The sequence below is a fragment of the Caretta caretta genome, chromosome 14, assembly GCF_965140235.1.
Source record: "Caretta caretta isolate rCarCar2 chromosome 14, rCarCar1.hap1, whole genome shotgun sequence".
In the NCBI taxonomy this organism is placed as follows: Eukaryota; Metazoa; Chordata; order Testudines; family Cheloniidae; genus Caretta; species Caretta caretta.
In genome coordinates this window covers 15,446,558-15,464,984 of record NC_134219.1, presented here as the reverse complement: position 1 = coordinate 15,464,984, position 18,427 = coordinate 15,446,558, and the positions used below count along the sequence as shown (strand labels likewise).

At 46.3% G+C, this 18,427-nt stretch overlaps 1 protein-coding gene across 3 annotated transcripts in view; it reads right to left on the bottom strand.

Annotated features, from left to right (window-relative positions):
* Positions 1–18,427, bottom strand: part of LLGL2 (LLGL scribble cell polarity complex component 2) — a 66,478-nt gene that overhangs the window by 30,937 nt on the left and 17,114 nt on the right. For all 3 annotated transcript variants that reach the window (XR_007352471.2, XM_048818048.2, XM_048818049.2), the window contains exons 2-3: positions 17,658–17,763; positions 1,784–1,881 (exon numbers count right to left, since the gene is read on the bottom strand). Coding sequence is in view for 2 of the 3 variants with exons in the window: in XM_048818048.2 (XP_048674005.2) it covers positions 1,784–1,881; positions 17,658–17,732 (173 nt within the window). In the remaining variant the exon portion in view is untranslated. The remainder of the gene's footprint in view (positions 1–1,783; positions 1,882–17,657; positions 17,764–18,427) is intronic.

Here is an 18,427-nt window from a genome sequence, read left to right as displayed (position 1 = left end):
GATAGTGTGGCTGATGTTATTAGGCCCTGTGATGGTGTCCCCTGAATAGATATGTGGGCACAATTGGCAACGGGCTTTGTTGCAAGGATAAGTTCCTGGGTTAGTGGTTCTGTTGTGTGGTATGTGGTTGTTGGTGAGTATTTGCTTCAGGTTACGGGGCTGTCTGTAGGCAAGGACTGGCCTGTCTCCCAAGACTTGTGAGAGTGTTGGGTCATCCTTTAGGATAGGTTGTAGATCCTTAATAATGCGTTGGAGGGGTTTTAGTTGGGGGCTGAAGGTGACCGCTAGTGGCGTTCTGTTATTTTCTTTGTTAGGCCTGTCCTGTAGTAGGTAACTTCTGGGAACTCTTCTGGCTCTATCAATCTGTTTCTTTACTTCTGCAGGTGGGTATTGTAGTTGTAAGAAAGCTTGACAGAGATCTTGTAGGTGTTTGTCTCTGTCTGAGGGGTTGGAGCAAATGCGGTTGTATCGCAGAGCTTGGCTGTAGACGATGGATCGTGTGGTGTGGTCAGGGTGAAAGCTGGAGGCATGCAGGTAGGAATAGCGGTCAGTAGGTTTCCGGTATAGGGTGGTGTTTATGTGGCCATTGTTTATTAGCACTGTAGTGTCCAGGAAGTGGATCTCTTGTGTGGACTGGACCAGGCTGAGGTTGGTGGTGGGATGGAAATTGTTGAAATCATGGTGGAATTCCTCAAGGGCTTCTTTTCCATGGGTCCAGATGATGAAGATGTCATCAATATAGCGCAAGTAGAGTAGGGGCTTTAGGGGACGAGAGCTGAGGAAGCGTTGTTCTAAATTTAAATTCTAAATTTTAAATTTAAATTTTAAATTCTAAATTTAAACTTGGAGAGTGGTCAGTTTAGATGAGCTATTACCAGCAGGAGAGTGAGTTTGTGTGTGTATGGGGGTGGGGGGGATGTGAGAAAACCTGGATTTATGCAAGAAATAGCCCGACTTGATTATGTAAAGAGTTGTCACTTTGGATGGGCTAGCACCAGCAGGAGAGTGAATTTGTGTGGGGGGGTGGAGGGTGAGAAAACCTGGATTTGTGCTGGAAATGGCCCACCTGTTGATCACTTTAGATAAGCTATTACCAGCAGGACAGTGGGGTGGGAGGAGGTATTGTTTCATATTCTCTGTGTATATATAAAGTCTGCTGCAGTTTCCACGGTATACATCTGATGAAGTGAGCTGTAGCTCACGAAAGCTCATGCTCAAATAAATTGGTTAGTCTCTAAGGTGCCACAAGTACTCCTTTTCTTATTGTAACCATGTTGGTCCCAGGATATTAGAGAGGCAAGGTGGGCGAGGGAATATCTTTTATTGGGCCAACTTCTGTCGGTGAGAGAGACAAGCTTTTGAGTTTACACAGAGCTCATCTTCAGGTCTGACCAATAAAAGATATTACCTCACCCATCTTCTCTCTCTAAAAGGAATCAGATCACTTCACCCGCTTTTACTGCTTCCATATAATACATACAAATGTTAAATGCTTTATATGAACACAATTACATATAAAACTGGATAAGGGAAAACAAGAAAACATGTTCCATGTACTTTGCTCATTTCTGAAGATCATATATTCCACTACAGACAAAAATAAGGTGAAAAATTAAGCAAGAGTAATTAACCATCTCTCTAAAAGCAGTGCTAGAGCTCAAACAGAAGGGTTACTGAGGTTACTGGGTGAGGTTCTTTGCTTTGTTTGTGGGATAAAACTCCAGACAATCTGAGAATCCAGTCTGACACTGCAAGTTCTAAATCACATGTGTAGAAAGGATACAGTTTGATGGCTCCTGATCTGGTCCCGATAGCCATAAGATGGAGAGAGGGGCTATATCCCAATGCACTGGGCTGGTGAGGAAATCCATGTTCTACAGTCTGGTGAAAACAAAAAACACCTCAAGAACATGTAGTGTCATGGGCATTGTGCATCATACATGGACAGAAAAGCCAGAAATTAAATATGGTTTAGTTGTTTCAAATATAGCAGGTTCAAAGATAATGTTTTAAGTCAAAATATGCTCCAACAGAAGTTTGATTGTCTCAGCTCAGCTCTGTCAATAACCATCAAATCTACTTACCAAGGTCTCCTGGTTATTCAGTACAGATGCATAAAAGTTGAAATACTGCAACTTTTGCCACAATAGAAATGGCAAAGGAATATTCCAAAACAAGGATCCAGTTGGACTCCTCATGTTTTATAAGGGTTATAAACTTAGAAATTCGCCTGAGCACAACCTACAAGACTCACTACACTGCACGCAGTCAATCCTCTTATCAACTCCACTCCACTTCAAGTCACCTTTGTTAAATCATGATTCAAGCTCTGGACATCTCCATGGCTGAAACTGACTGATAATTACAGCTTGAGTTTCAGTCAAGTTAGACTTCCAAAAAGGTCAGTCTGTATAACATCCTCTTATGCATAGGTACCAGGTTTGTATAATTTTTGGTCATGCCCAGAACAGGTCCAAGCAGAGCCATCCTGTCCCTCGGACAGACCGGGGAAACCAACCCAGGCCCTGTGCTTCAGGGGCATGTGGGATCCAGGGCGGCCTGGGGGGCTAGCGGGGAGCCTGGTGCCAGCAGCAGTGAGTGACCTGGCCCCAGCCCAGCCAGCTTCCAGTGTCGTTTGGGGGAGGGGACGGAAACCGGAAAGAGGCGGGGAGGGGACGTGGGGTAGAATGGGGGAGGGGAGGGGACAGAGCAGGGCCGGGAAGAGGCAGGGCGGGAGTGGAGCAGGCCCAGGTTGCTTGCTGCTGCTGGCACCAGGCCCCCTGCTAACACCCCAGGCCGCCCTGGAGCCTGCATCCCCCTGAAGTGCAGGATCCCCTGAAGTGTGGAGCCCAGGGTGGATGCCCAATTTCCCAGTGCAAGTGCTGGAGGAGCCAACTGGGGGGGAGCTTTTCTTGACCTGCTGCTCACAAACCGGGAAGAATTAGTAGGGGAAGCAAAAGTGGATGGGAATCTAGGAGGCAGTGACCATGAGTTGGTCGAGTTCAGGATCCTGACACAGGGAAGAAAGGAGAGCAGCAGAATACGGACCCTGGACTTCAGGAAAGCAGACTTCGACTCCATCAGGGAGCTGATGGGTAGGATCCCCTGGGGGAATAACATGAGGGGGAAAGGAGTCCAGGAGAGCTGGCTGTATTTCAAGGAATCCCTATTGAGGTTACAGGGACAAACCATCCCGATGTGTCGAAAGAATAGTAAATATGGCAGGCGACCAGCTTGGCTTAACGGTGAAATCCTTGCGGATCTTAAACATAAAAAAGAAGCTTACAAGAAGTGGAAGATTGGACAGATGACCAGGGAAGAGTATAAAAATATTGCTCGGGCATGTAGGAATGAAATCAGGAGGGCCAAATCGCACCTGGAGCTGCAGCTAGCAAGATATATTAAGAGTAACAAGAAGGGTTTCTTCAGGTATGTTGGCAACAAGAAGAAAGCCAAGGAAAGCGTGGGCCCCTTACTGAATGAGGGAGGCAACCTAGTGACAGAGGATGTGGAAAAAGCTAATGTACTCAATGCTTTCTTTGCCTCTGTCTTCACGAACAAGGTCAGCTCCCAGACTGCTGCGCTGGGCAACACAGCATGGGGGGTAGGTGGCCAGCCCTCTGTGGAGACAGAGGTGGTTAGGGACTATTTAGAAAAGCTGGACGTGCACAAGTCCATGGGGCCGGATGCGTTGCATCCGAAAGTGCTAAAGGAATTGGCGGCTGTGATTGCAGAGCCATTGGTCATTATCTTTGAAAACTCGTGGCAAACGGGGGAAGTCCCGGATGACTGGAAAAAGGCTAATGTAGTGCCAATCTTTAAAAAAGGGAAGAAGGAGGATCCTGGGAACTACAGGCCAGTCAGCCTCACCTCAGTCCCCGGAAAAATCATGGAGCAGGTCCTCAAGGAATCTCTCCTGAAGCACTTACACGAGAGGAAAGTGATCAGGAACAGTCAGCATGGATTCACCAAGGGAAGGTCATGCCTGACTAATCTAATCGCCTTCTATGATGAGATTACTGGTTCTGTGGATGAAGGGAAAGCAGTGGATGTATTGTTTCTTGACTTTAGCAAAGCTTTTGACACAGTCTCCCACAGTATTCTTGTCAGCAAGTTAAAGAAGTATGGGCTGGATGAATGCACTATAAGGTGGGTAGAAAGTTGGCTAGATTGTCGGGCTCAACGGGTAGTGATCAATGGCTCCATGTGTAGTTGGCAGCCGGTATCAAGTGGAGTGCCCCAAGGGTTGGTCCTGGGGCCGGTTTTGTTCAATATCTTCATAAATGATCTGGAGGATGGTGTGGATTGCACTCTCAGCAAATTTGCAGATGATACTAAACTAGGAGGAGTGGTAGATATGGTGGCAGGGAGGGATAGGATACAGAGGGACCTAGACAAATTGGAGGATTGGGCCAAAAGAAATCCGATGAGGTTCAACAAGGATAAGTGCAGGGTCCTGCACTTAGGATGGAAGAATCCAATGCACAGCTACAGACTAGGGACCGAATGGCTAGGCAGCAGTTCTGCGGAAAAGGACCTAGGGGTGACAGTGGACGAGAAGCTGGATATGAGTCAGCAGTGTGCCCTTGTTGCCAAGAAGGCCAATGGCATTTTGGGATGTATAAGTAGGGGCATAGCCAGCAGATCGAGGGACGTGATCGTTCCCCTCTATTCGACATTGGTGAGGCCTCATCTGGAGTACTGTGTCCAGTTTTGGGCCCCACACTACAAGAAGGATGTGGAGAAATTGGAGAGAATCCAGCGAAGGGCAACAAAAATGATTAGGGGTCTGGAATACATGACTTCTGAGGAGAGGCTGAGGGAACTGGGATTGTTTAGTCTGCAGAAGAGAAGAATGAGGGGGGATTTGATAGCTGCTTTCAACTACCTGAGAGGTGGTTCCAAAGAGGATGGTTCTAGACTATTCTCTGAGGTAGCGGATGACAGGACAAGGAGTAATGGTCTCAAGTTGCAGTGGGGGAGGTTTAGGTTGGATATTAAGAAAAACTTTCACTAGGAGGGTGGTGAAACACTGGAATGCGTTACCTAGGGAGGTGGTAGAATCTCCTTCCTTAGAAGTTTTTAAGGTCAGGCTTGACAAAGCCCTGGCTGGGATGATTTAGTTGGGGATTGGTCCTGCTTTGAGCAGGGGGTTGGACTAGATGACTTCCTGAGGTCCCTTCCAACCTGGATATTCTATGATTCTATGACAGGATGGCTCTGAAAATATAAACCCAAACATTGGTGGAGCCGGGCCCACATTCCTGAATTTTGGTGGAGCAAGGGCACGACAGGCTCTCATAGCTCGCCACCTACGCGCTTATATATAGCTTGTATATCAATTCCTGTTAGCAGCCATATGGCAAGTGCCCATAATGGACTCAACATACCAGCCAAGAAGGCAGCGTCCCACAGGGCAGTTGGGAAAACTGGTGAATCTGGATCCAATTCCCAAACATAGGAGGGGACACTGTGGGTTTTATTCATACTATTTAGAGGCCTATCAAGCCATATCAAACTAGCTCAGAGTACTGATTATAAAGACATGTTCACAACTCTAGCGGATAAGAGCACAAAAAGCAGCTTGTTTGGTTTTAGTGACTGCCATAAATGCATTCTTACACCAAAACACAGAGTTTGGAGTGGATATGTACTATCTACCTAGGAACGTAAAAAGTTTACTGAATATAAACACCTATGTAAAGTGTTTACAGAGTAAACAGTTCCTTAAAATTGCACTCAGCAACTATGGCACTACTGCAATTTGAAAACAGCTCAGATTCTAGTCTTCAGAAGTGCCAGTGTACAGTTGGCTCAAACCCTGGATATCTGAACATTATGTGGTCTTAAGATAGTAACTACAATTAGATCTGAAGAGAGCTGTAGGTTGTGGGCTTCCAGAGGGGATGTCATTTCTAAAACAGACCACAGGACAAGTCAGAGAACAAATGGAGTGCCCCTTTACCTAGGGCATGGCTACACTTGCAGGTGTAGAGCGCTGGGCGTTAAACCCACCTTCGGAGAGCACAGAGGGAAAGCACTGCAGTCTGTCCACACTGACAGCTGCAAGCGCACTGGCGTGGCCACATTTGCAGTGGCATTGGGAGCGGTGCATTATGGGCAGTTATCCCACAGAGCACCTCTTCCCATTCTGTCGCTGTGGCTTATGGGAAGGGGGCGGGGGGCATTCTGGGTCCTGTCCCAATGCCCTGTGATACATCGGTTCGCATCCCAGCAATCCTTGTGCTTCCGTCTACATTTGGCGCCATCTTTCAACGTTTTTTGTTGTCTTCCCTTTCGGTCTGCGGGAATGGAACCTGAACTGCTGAGGAGTGACATGCTGGCGAGTCTCGCCAGCATGTCACGTTTGGCAGTCGAGTTATTCCTTATGATCCAAAGTGACAGTGAGGGCTCCAACGAGGATATTGACTCAAGTAACACATATGACATGAGTTTGCCTGTGGCATTCACGGATGTGCTCACCGCCGTGGAATGCCGCTTTTGGGCTTGGGAAAAAAGCACTGAGTGGTGGAATCATATCGTCATGCAAGTCTGGGATGAATAGGAGTGGCTGCAGAACTTTCGGATGAGAAAAGCCACTTTCATTGGACTGTGTGAGGAGTTCGCCCCCACCCTGCAGCGCAAGGACACAAGATTGAGAGCTGCCCTGAGGGTGGAGAAGCAGGTGGCTATTGCAATTTGGAAGCTAGCAACTCCACACAGCTACCAGTGGTGTACCAGCTACTGGTGGCTAACCAGTTTGGAGTGGGAAAGTCAACCGTTGGAATCGTGTTGATGCAAGTTTGCAGGGCCATTAATCGCATCCTGCTCAGAAGAATCATGACTCTGGGTAATGTGCATGACATTGTGGATGGCTTTGCACAAATGGGTTTCCTTAACTGCAGAGGGGCGATAGATGGCATACATATTCCAATTTCGGCACCAGCCCACCTAGCCTCTGAGTACATCAATCAGAAGGGATATTTTTCTATGGTTCTCCAGGCGCTTGTGGATCACCGTGGGAGTTTCATTGACATTAACACAGGCTGGCCCGGAAAGGTCATGACGTACGCATCTTTCAGAACACTGGTCTATTCAGGAAGCTGCAAGCCGGGACTTTCCCCAGACCAGACGATCACCGTACAGGAAGTCGAAATGCCCATTGTGATCCTTGGAGACCCGCCCACCCTTTAATGCCGTGGCTCATAAAACCCTACACAGGGAGCCTTGACAGCAGCAAGGAGCGGTTCAATAACAGGGTGAGCCGGCGCAGAATGACTGTGGAGTGTGCTTTTGGCCATTTAAAGGGCCGCTGGCACTCTGTGTGGGAAGCTGGACCTAGCCGATGACCACTTCCCCGTGGTTATATCCGGGTGCTGTACCCTCCATAACATTTGTGAAGGGAAGGGTGAACGATTCACTCAGGCATGGAACTCGGAGGTTCAACACCTGCAGGCTGAATCTGAATAGCCAGAGAGCAGGACTATTAGAGGGGCCCAGCATGGGGCTGCAAGGATTAGGGATGCCTTGAGGGAGCAATTTGAGGCTGAAAGCCTCCAGAATGTCTGGAGCCCTGCACGGGAGTTAAGTGCAGTGGTTCCAATGCTAGTAGGAATCTGTTTGCACTGCGCTGACTTGCGGTGCCTGTTTCTTTCCTGGGCTAAGGTATCTTTTACTTTATGCAAAAATAAAGACTGTTTTCAAAGCCAAAAAATCCATTTATTGAAAAGAAACACAACTGCTTAGGAAACAGAAAGGGCAAGGGGGTGGGGTGGGGAACGGTACAATCACAGATTTGCGTATGTCCTGTTATCATACTCAGTGTTCCTGTCTGGAGTGCTGCGCAAGGAGTGCTGCACTTCAGGATGTCTATACTACACGGTGATAGGGGTTGAGTGCAGTGGGTAAGGGTCGTAGCTTTTGTGCCGGCGCTCCTCATTCTGCTGGTGGATCCTCCTTTCACTGTCCTGCCACTCCTGCACTTGTTGATTTTCATTACTTGAATGCTGCATTACTTCATGCAACATGTCTTCCTTGCTTCTACATGGCCTCTTTCTGATTTTTTGGAGTCCTTCGGCCGGTGATAACATGCACGGCTGAGTTCTCAAGGTTGCATCTGTAAAGGCAAAATGCAACACTTAACAGAGGCAGCATTGTTCACACCAGACAGAGCAATGATTCCCGCATACTTAAGGGCAAGCACAGTCTACACAATAGCATAAATTTGCCCGTAGCATAAATTTGCCTGTCCCAAAGCGAGTGCACATAACCCACAGGAGCCCCAAAATGGTGAATAAGCACAGGGTCAAACGTGACCGATTGTTTCATGGCTGTACTGTCCTCTGGGTTTCTGTGCCTTGGGGAGAGCCAACAGCAGCAGGGGGCCCCTATACTGAACACTGTCCCCACATTTTCCACAGGAGTTCATCCTGGAAGATATCTTGCTGCTGAGGGTGACCTGGGAAGCAAAGGAGGGTCTTCTACTGCAATGCAACTTCCGCCCTGGCCCATATGCAGCTTTTCTGTGTGCAGCAATTGTCTCCCCACCCCTCACAGCACAGTGGCGCAGATAATTTAGCCTTACTGGGACAAGGACCACAGTGGCTCTCCCAAGAAACCTGCACAAGCGCATTGCCCAAGTTCTGGATGAGACCTTTGAAGAGATCACTGAGGCAGATTACCGTGATATGAGAGCACATCAACTCCCTATTCTGCATCTAGGCATGTATGCAGCCCTAACCCTCCTCGCCCCAAGAGCCCGCACCGAATAACTTCCTTCCCAAAATAAAAGCTGCTTACCGGGAACCTCATCTGGTGTTTGTCCTTCCCCCAGCACCGGCCACTGCAACTGGCTACCTTCCTCCTGGCTTGAGGACAGCTCCTTGCTGCATGCATCTAGGGATTCTGGGGTGTCTTCTTCCACCTCAGCACCCTCGCTCCCACTTTGCTCCTCCTCCTCCTGCCTTGTTGAACTGGGCTCTGAAGTGCCCATGGTGGTATTCTGAGTGGAGGTGGGGTTGTCCCCAAGTATCGCGTCCAGATCTTTGTAGAAACGGCTGGTCACAGGGGCAGCACCGGAGCGCTGTTTGCCTCGCGGTAGACATTCCACAGCTCCTTCACTTTAACCCTGCACTAGAGTGTGTCCTGGTCATGGCCCCTTTCCATCATGTCCCTTGATATCTGCCCGAAGATATCGTAATTCCTACGGCTGGAGCACAGCTGGGACTGGACTGCTTCCTCCCCACAAACACTGATGAGATCCAGCACCGCTCCATGCTGGGGATCACCTGGCGCATGGTCACCTGGAAAGATTCACTGAGAGCACTCCAAGCCTTGCTGAGCAAACAGGAAGGGGATTTTCAAAATTCCCAGAGAATTTAAAGGGTGGGTCTGACGGTTGGTCACCTGAGGGCAGGGCAGTAGAGTTCAAAGTGATGACCAGAGTGGCTAGAACAGGTATTGTGGGACACTTCTGGAGGCCAATCAGAGTGCACTAACAGACCAGCGCCGCTCCAGCAGGAGCGCACAAAACGTTATTCCACTCGCCGAGGTGGAGTGCCAGGAGTGCTCTAGCTGCGGAGTCACAGCACTCTACGTGCCTTGCCAGTGTGGACAGGTAGTGAGCTAGTGAACCCGGAGCTCCTTTAATGCACTCTAACTCGCAAGTGTAGCCAAGCCCTTAGTCCCACATTTAGAAGTTACGCCAGCATAGCTACATCAGTTAGGATTGGGGGGGGAAGAGAGGGAGGGAGAATCTCACCCCTAACAGATATAGCTGCGCTGGTAAAAGACCTAGTGAACATGCAGTTATACTGGCAAAAAGGTCCTTTCTGAGGGCAGGGAAAAGACTTAATTTATACCAGCAAAAGCATTCTTGCTGGTATAAACTGCATTTCCTTTAGCATTCTCGCTGGTATAGTATACACACAAACCTTTTCTAGTAGATGGGGCCTAGTGTTAGAAGCATCATCTCAAACTGAAGAGCTCTTCCATGCTCTCATTTGTTTATTCTGTGTACAGTCAGTTTCCTCTGTGATGTGACCAAGAGTTCAAAAAAGGTACCACAAGCCATAGGAAAGGGGAAAAACATTTCAAGGTTTTTTTTTTTCTTCTTTTTTAAAAAATGTAGTGAAGATTAGGTGGCAAATGGTCTGGAATGCAAACATGTCCTTCTGAGAGGAATGTGGGCAACAGCACACGAGCACAAGGAGCAAGTCTGGCAGTGAAGGCCTTAGCCTGTTACAGGACTAGCTTCACAGAGTGACCATGGAAAATAAATCTGGAATAAAGGACCACAGATACAAGTCCCTGCAACACTTTCTACCAACCCTCAATTACCTGATTTGGTTAATCCAATACCAGTAGGAAAGAAAGGAAACATTGCTCCACCCTAAAGTGGACTGATTCTGTATATAAAGTAGCTTACAGTACAGTGTGCTACATAGGTGCTCAGTATTATCTGAGGACAAACACTCCTTTCTGCTTAAGATAGTTTGAATCCTTATCACTTGAAATGTGGCATCTCAGGGCTGTGATATTTCCTAAGATTTCATTTAAACCCATACCTTGAAACAATATACAATACTCTCCCATTTTCCCCAATTACTAAGGTCTTGTCTACACGAACCAGGGTTCGTCATGTGGCAATCGATGCACTGGCAGTCAATTTAGCGGGTCTAGTGAAGACCTGCTAAATCCACCGCAGATCGCTCTCCTGTCTGTACTCCACATGAACGAGAAGTGCAAGGGGATTAGACGGGAGAGTGTCTCCAGTTGACATTGCGTAGTGCGGACCCAACGGTAGGTAGATCTAAGTACGTTGACTTCAGCTACGTTATTCATGTAGCTGCAGCTGCATAACTTAGATCGATATCCCCCCATAGTGTAGCCTCAGTTTACTGATTCCGTTCAGTAACAGGACTGTGTGTGTTTTATTTTTAAGTAAGGTTTGCTCACATGTGATTCAAGAGAGACAGTTATTTCATTTACTACCACCTACGGTGAAGGTGTCTTCAGTGGGAATCTTGAGTGCAGTAACATTCAACCACAAATCAAAGCTAATAATGTTTATGCTACAGCTGATATAGGTCACATTTGAACCCACATTTACAGAGGTAGAAGGCAAGCTGATTCATCTCAGTGGTATTTTACCATATTAAAACAGCACTAAGAACCACAAATGCTTTTTCCCTGGATTTCTGTAACTTTAGGATAAGCATAAGCTGGCACCAGGCACAGAAATGATTCCAACTGTTGGTAAAACTGACATCTACACCTTGTCTAGAATGAAAGTCTATCAGATGGGTTCATTTCAACCTCGCAATAAAAGATACAGCTATGCCGTTCTGGATTCCATGACCTCTAAAATCAATTCACCTCTTTTCCATCTGTGCTACATACAACACAAGTAATTTTTGTGCTGTAAAAGAGGTTGTCAAGAAGACCATTTAGATGCTGTTCATCTAAACAGCAGTGACAAGCTTTGTTGTCTTTGTTCCCAAATTTTCCTGATCCAAGAAATAAAACTATGAGGATTCTATCAGCTCATTCTGCCTGTTCAGTTTCTAAATATGGTCCACTTAATGGAGTTCAAGGCCCAAGGGCAAAGAAATGCATGGAAGATAGACACTTGCTTGCCACTGGTTATAAAAAGTGGCAATACAGTTCATGTGTCTTCCTCTCCCCCAGCTGCAAATACAAAAAAATCCTAATGCAAGGGTCAGAAGTGGTGTGCCGAGTCTTCACTTATTCACTCTGATTTAACGTTTTGCGTGCCAGTAATACATTTTAATGTTTTTAGAAGGTCTCTTTCTATAAGTCTAGAATATATAACTAAACTATTGTTGTATGTTAAGTAAATAAGGTTTTTAAAATGTTTAAGAAGTTTCATTTAAAATTAAATTAAAATGCAGAGCCCCCCGGACCAGTGGCCAGGACCCAGGCAGCATGAGTGCCACTGAAAATCAGCTCGTGTGCCGCCTTTGGCATGCGTGCCATAGGTTGCCTACCCCGTCCCAATGCGTGTCAAGGATACAGGAATATCCTGCCCACAACAAGTGCAAAACAGTTAGCTGCTGTTGAATGGGTTTATTTTAACAGCACGGCAGGTGTGCCTGTTGCTTTACAAACACAAGATAAGGCATCTGCAATTTAAGTGTGACCATGTACAGACAAAGGAGGGGAAAATGGATAAAATAAAGTTATTTGAATATGCATCATTGATGACTGGTGTGGGGTGTGCATTTCCAGGTTTGTTTGTTGTTTCTACTGTAGGCAAGAGGGCAGGAAGGACATTGTGGCAGGTTCGTTGCTGTGTTCAGCTTTGGCACTGTGACTTTGCATACAGATTTCTCTCTCCACTGATTAACCAAGATCTCTCCGCGGATTTCTTTCTCCTTGCAAATAGTACAGTGAAGCCAGAACTAAAGTAGGAGCTGTTTGGCTGTCCCTGTTTTCCCTCTTTCATGTCTGGCTGATGAAAGCAGCCTGTACTTTAATCTGTTCAGCAGGTGAACCTCTAGTGGGGGAAGGGAGGATGAGAGTACAATAGAGCCTTTTACTGGTGCATATAAAGTACTGGTGTGACAGCAATGTCATCCCCTTCTCAAAAAGGACCTTTTTGTTTCTTTTAGGTGAGCTAGGAGGTTTCATTTTCATTCTCCTAAAACTGCAAAAACTAGTTTCAAGTTCAGGGCAAGAGGAAGCCTGGTGTCAGCAGCATTTGTGAACAGAGGTGTTTCACTTTTGCCCATTTCTTTCTTGCAGCAAATATAGCTAACAGCTGACTCAACCCAAACTGAAGTTGAATGGATTGGGCTCATAGCTGTTCCTCCTCCTTTCCCTCCCCTGCACTCCTGTTCAAACATTTTATGACAATGCAAAATAAAGGAACTGCATCTTTGTTAAATACTCCCTTTGAAGACAACAATGAGGCCAGTGGGTGTTAAATTTGTTTGACATAGTTCCTTATTCAGTGAGTTAAAATCAACCATCCATCACACCAGTTAGCAAGAGGGTTAAAGAGAAGGAAAAATGCAGAGCACATCTCTGCCATAAATGACATGGAATGCTTCCAATTTCATAAGAAAAGGCGGGTGGAGTAATATCTTTTCTACTATAACCCAGTTTGGCAACTCAGCTGCAGGACAGGCTGGCTCACCTATGTGTTACCTATCATCTAATCAGAAAATGCCAGTCTAAACATGCTTTGTCTTGCAGGATTGGGACTGAGCCAAAGGTATCAGATATTATGCTAAAAGCAGGATGAACTTTTTTAAAAAAAAGTAGATTGTCAAGTACACAAACCTTTCACTCTATGCTACCTATTGAGCTAAAAACAGATTCTTGCAACAGGTATATACAAGTAAGGGTAGTTCTTGGTCATACAGAGAGAGGTATGCAAAGCCAAGTCATCCACACAGAATGTGGAAAGACAATTATTTAAAGAGCACATGTTGTTATAAGAGTTTAATAGAAGAGAGGCTGGAAAGCTAGCCTGGCTGCACAGTTCAGGCCGTCAAAATTTTCTGGATTGTCCCATTTCTGACAACAGGTAAACTCTGGAGTGCAGACAGAAGAGGGAGAAGATGACAGAACCAAGCTGGGAGACATAAGCCTTTAAAATGCTTAAAATCACAACTGAACAATTACATCAAGTTAGGCAGGAGGCATGTCCTTAAAATAGCCCCATTCGTTGCTGGTATAAGAAGATGCAACTCCACTGATTTCAATGGGATTACACCCTCATAGCCAATTCATTACTTGAGTATGTAGCTATAGTGATTTACTGCTAATTACCAACATCAGAACTACTGAATTTTACATCTAATATTGAACAAAGAGCAAGAAGCAGCCAGGTCCGGGTTTTGATGGCGTTAGATACAGGTCTAAAATGAGAAACAACCCTCAGGAGATACAGCTAAACTGGGATGGAGAAGGAGCCAAAGCTAACGTTTAAAAAAAAAAAATCCTTCTCCATAGCTGTAATCATTCATACTGACCAATGCACAAAGCCAGAGTTCAATAATCCCACTAAATGAAATAGGGCTCTCGGAGCAGTCTAGCTGGAAGGATTCAAAGGCTACACAAGACAGATTTTAGGGGAAGAAAGCATCCCAGAATATACAGCTCTATTTTAATTGCAGGACCACAACACTGTAGGTGTGGAGATCCCATAAGCACAGAAAAGGAAGCATCATTTGAGGAAATGTCAAGATCATGCTTTCTGAGACCATGTCTATTTGCCTGGTTTCTGCATCATAGGATTCTGGGACGGTCCAACAATTAAATGCTGTACAAGGAAAAATCCCAGAAATTTGTCATCTCCCATCAAAAATTTAGGCTTTCCAATTGATATACTAATGTCAGCAAAATAGGAACAGACAATGCCCCAGGTTATTAGGGCATTATATTTTTGTCACCAAGATTCTGTCTACTACCCATTCAATTTTCTCCCTTACACTAATCAGTCAGTACTTACTACTCTACTTTTGACGTACTGCACATACATCCCAGCATGGAAAGAAGTTAGACAAACTGAGGACTAGCTTGTGCCCATACTGATAGAATGACAAGCTCTGTTTCGGGGTGAAGGAGGAGGATACATCTCAGCCTCAAGAGAAGAAATTGTCCCCTTCTCTTTATTCACAGGAGTGCTCCTGTTTATTTTTGTAGTACAAATCTGTTAGAGCAGGCAGTACTGGGTTTACAATGGTGCCAATGGCGCCATGGGGCTGGGCCCCTGCTCAGAAGGGGCCCCAGCCTGCTCCACTAGCACTGCACCCCTAGACCCCATCAGCCTACTGGCTACCCCCCGCCCACCACTTGCTCCGCTTGGCCTGCCCCCCGGCTGGCAGAGGGCTCCTCTCCACCCCCTGGACCCACCCACTGGCTCCTCTCTGCCCCCTGGCCAGACCCCAGTGCACCTCCAGCTCCGGACAGTCTCTGCTTCCCACCATCTGTGGTGCCCCGCCTGTCTCCCCGGAGCTGAGCTGCCTGGGACTGGTGCAGAAGCCTGGCCAATCGTGGGGGCAGGGGAGACCCGGGGTGGGGACGAGACGACTTGGCTGAGCCCCTCCAGGCAAGTGGGTCCTGAGGGAGCCTGGCCGGGACAGACCCTGGCCTGACTGATCCCACCCCTCCCGAGGGGCTGGAGTAATTCCCTGCCCTGGGACCAGCCCTGGCTGTGCTGCCGGCTCTGCCTGGCAGAGTCAGGTCCCAGCAGGGCCGGTGAGTGCAGCCGGGAGGCAAGGTGTGGGGGAGTGAGTCTTGGGGTGGGGGGGGGCGCGGCACGGGGGGACTGTGGCCTTAGGGAGTTGGGGTGGTGTTCATGTTGGGCAGGGGAGTTGTGTGGCGCGGCATGGGCCAGTCCTCAAAAGGGAAGGGGCATGCTGGCAGCACAGGGCCGGGCGGGCCACTGTGCGTCTGGCAACTTCTGGTTTGTAAATACTGCCCTCGCACTGGGCTGAGCGGAGCGGGGCCGCCCTTGCCATTCCATGCCCCTGGCTTGCCACTCGTTCTGGGGACTGACCTCTGTGTGCCATGCTCCATTGCCTCCATGGGGGCCCACAGATATGTTTGGCGCCGGGCCTACAAAAGATTAATCTGGCCCTGAAAGCAGGTCTACACAGCAGCTGGGGTAGGTGCTTCCCACCACTGGTAAACAGACATGCACTGGCTCTGCTCAAGTTAGTGCACTAAAGACAGCAACGTGGCTGCAGCAGCATGGGCCACCCATGCAAGTACATCCTCTGGGGGTTGGGCAGGATTGTACTCTGGCAGCTAGCCCATGCCACCAAAGTGACACTACTATTTTTAGCATGTTAGCTGCGGCAGAGCTAGTGAATGTCTGTCTACCTGCATTGGGAAGCACCCTCCCAACTGCCGTGTAGACATAGCCTTACTTGTAGTTACTGCATCAGCATATCCCACTCATAAGTGGCACTATGAATTTATATGTACAAAATGGATTCACATTTAACCTTTATACAAGAATGTGCAATAAGAGAACTAGGGTGGGAATACCTTGTGTCTGTTCTGTGACCAGATTTTATGTTATATAGTATTAGCCCTCAAAAGCAACACGTGTAGTAGTACTTAACAAATATGATTAACAGACATAAGAGATACAACCTGACTGCACTGATTAGATACTGTAGACTCTCAACTGAAATTAGATAAAGAATCTGAGCTGTTACTAGTCCCTTCCCAGACAAGTTCTTATCCGGCATTATATTTGAGGACTTTTGAAGAATAAATTCATGAAAGTGCTAAAGAACAGAAACTTAAGTGTTCATGAAGCTTGACCTTCATGTTTAACAAGGACCATTCACGAGCAATAGAAAACATTCTTAACCTCTTGGCTCCTCAAAGTCATAACCTCTGACATGCCAAACCCTAAGTCTGACTTTTTAGGACCTGCCAGTCTTATGGAGGTCTCCATTATATCTAAAGTTTGCTTCTCTGAAACCCTTTCTATTATCGCTCTACAGGTAATAATGGAAGACACCAAGATTTATAGCCATATCTTTGCTGGGAAAAAAGTGTAAAAAATGACAAAGGATTCCTTGCTAGAAAAGCAAACTGTAGATTCTCCTAGCAGTAAGTGTTTCCAATCAATCCCTTGCTAACAAAGAAGAGTGTATAAGGGGTCATTTTTGCTTAAATACTGAGACTAACTACAAATAATAAATTACTAAAAAGTAGTGTCTTAGACAGAAAGTCACCATCTTGTAAATATCACATTTTCCTTTGTAGGACTAAATCAAATACCACCACTAAAGTCAGAAAGCATCACATAAAGCAGAGAAAGATATAACTGTGAAGGTATTCTTGGCATTTTACGAACAGGCAGACAAGGTTCCCTAACTAAATAGAACTCTTCAAGTGCTGGGTGGATACCAGTGCTCAGAGAGGGCTGTTCCCTGTTTGCAGAAATGGAACCTCTACAAAAACCTGGATGTGCAGCTTCCGACTGGCAGGACAACAGCACAGTCACATTTGCCACAAGAGCTACCTATGTAGCCTGCCCCATTTGAATCCCATGTACTCACTTCTGCATTAACCAATTGAAATATGGCCAGAGAACAGGACACCTAAAATCTAATCGTAGCTCTGACAGAGACTCCTTCAGTGCTGTCAGCCAAGTCACAGCTTCTCCGTCTCAGTCCCTTCCTAGGTGACACCGTTGGTACAATGGGAATAATATTTACTTCCTTCATAGAGGTGTTGTGAGAACATGTGTAGCACTTTAAAGACTCAAAACACTGTGAAAGTCCTATGTATTAGTCACAGCAAGACTATGGTCATACTGAAATAATCTCCTCACTCCCTCAAAGAGAAAATGCTAGTAACCTGTTTTCTCATGGACAGACCTAAAACCAAGAATGTGGTATCTCAAAGCCCAGGAATGGCCTGTGAGCTTAAGACATGCACACGTACAAATATGTTTGCATCAGATTGCAAACAAAAAAAAACCAAAAAAACACAAAAAAAACCCAGCTTTGATTTACCAAATACGAAGGCAATCCACCTCTGTTGTATCTAGCTTTTCCATACATACCTGAATGAACCTTCCCTCCTTTCTCTTCAGTGACTATGGACAGATTTGCTCTTTCATGCTTGTTTCCCTTAAAGCTCATTTGAAGAGCCCACCATACCTTGTTAAACTGGAAAAGGTCACGCTTGAGCCTCTCTCTTACAGGATCATGTCCGTGTCTCAAAAATCTTCTCATTTTCCCTCTTTAACCACCTGGCACCAGAAACCTAGTAAAAAAGCAAAATCATGTTTAAACAAGTGGGATTTTAGAGTGTAAAAAAAAAAAAAAATCAATCAGAATTGGGTCCTTTATTTTGTTTCAGCAAGTAACACGGAATTCATCAGGCCTGGATGAGACAGCACAGCTATATGGGGAGTTAACAGGGACTAAAACTCAACACCACTGCAACACACTATCCCAGATAGTAGGATTTGGTTTGCATAATCCCTTTTTCATGCTACTCAATTCTAGAATCCTTGGGGCTTTTAAAAACAAACAATGCAGTTTACACTTTGTCACTTTTTTTAAAATCTCTTCACCCGACCTTGTCCAAGAAAGATGACAAGTGACAGAATGCAAAAGGATACCACAGCAGTCAGATAAATGTTTAAAGAAACCAGCTCAAAAAGCCACCTAACTTCCCTATTGAGCTAATGAGCTATTACCAGCAGGATAGTGAGTGTGTGTGTGTGGTTTTTGGGAGGGGGGTGAGAGAACCTGGATTTGTGCAGGAAATGGCCCAACTTGATTATCATGCACATTGTGTAAAGAGTTGTCACTTTGGATGGGCTAGCACCAGCAGGAGAGTGAATTTGTGTGTGTGTGTGGGGGGGGGGGTGGAGGGTGAGAAAACCTGGATTTGTGCTGGAAATGGCCCAACTTGATGATCA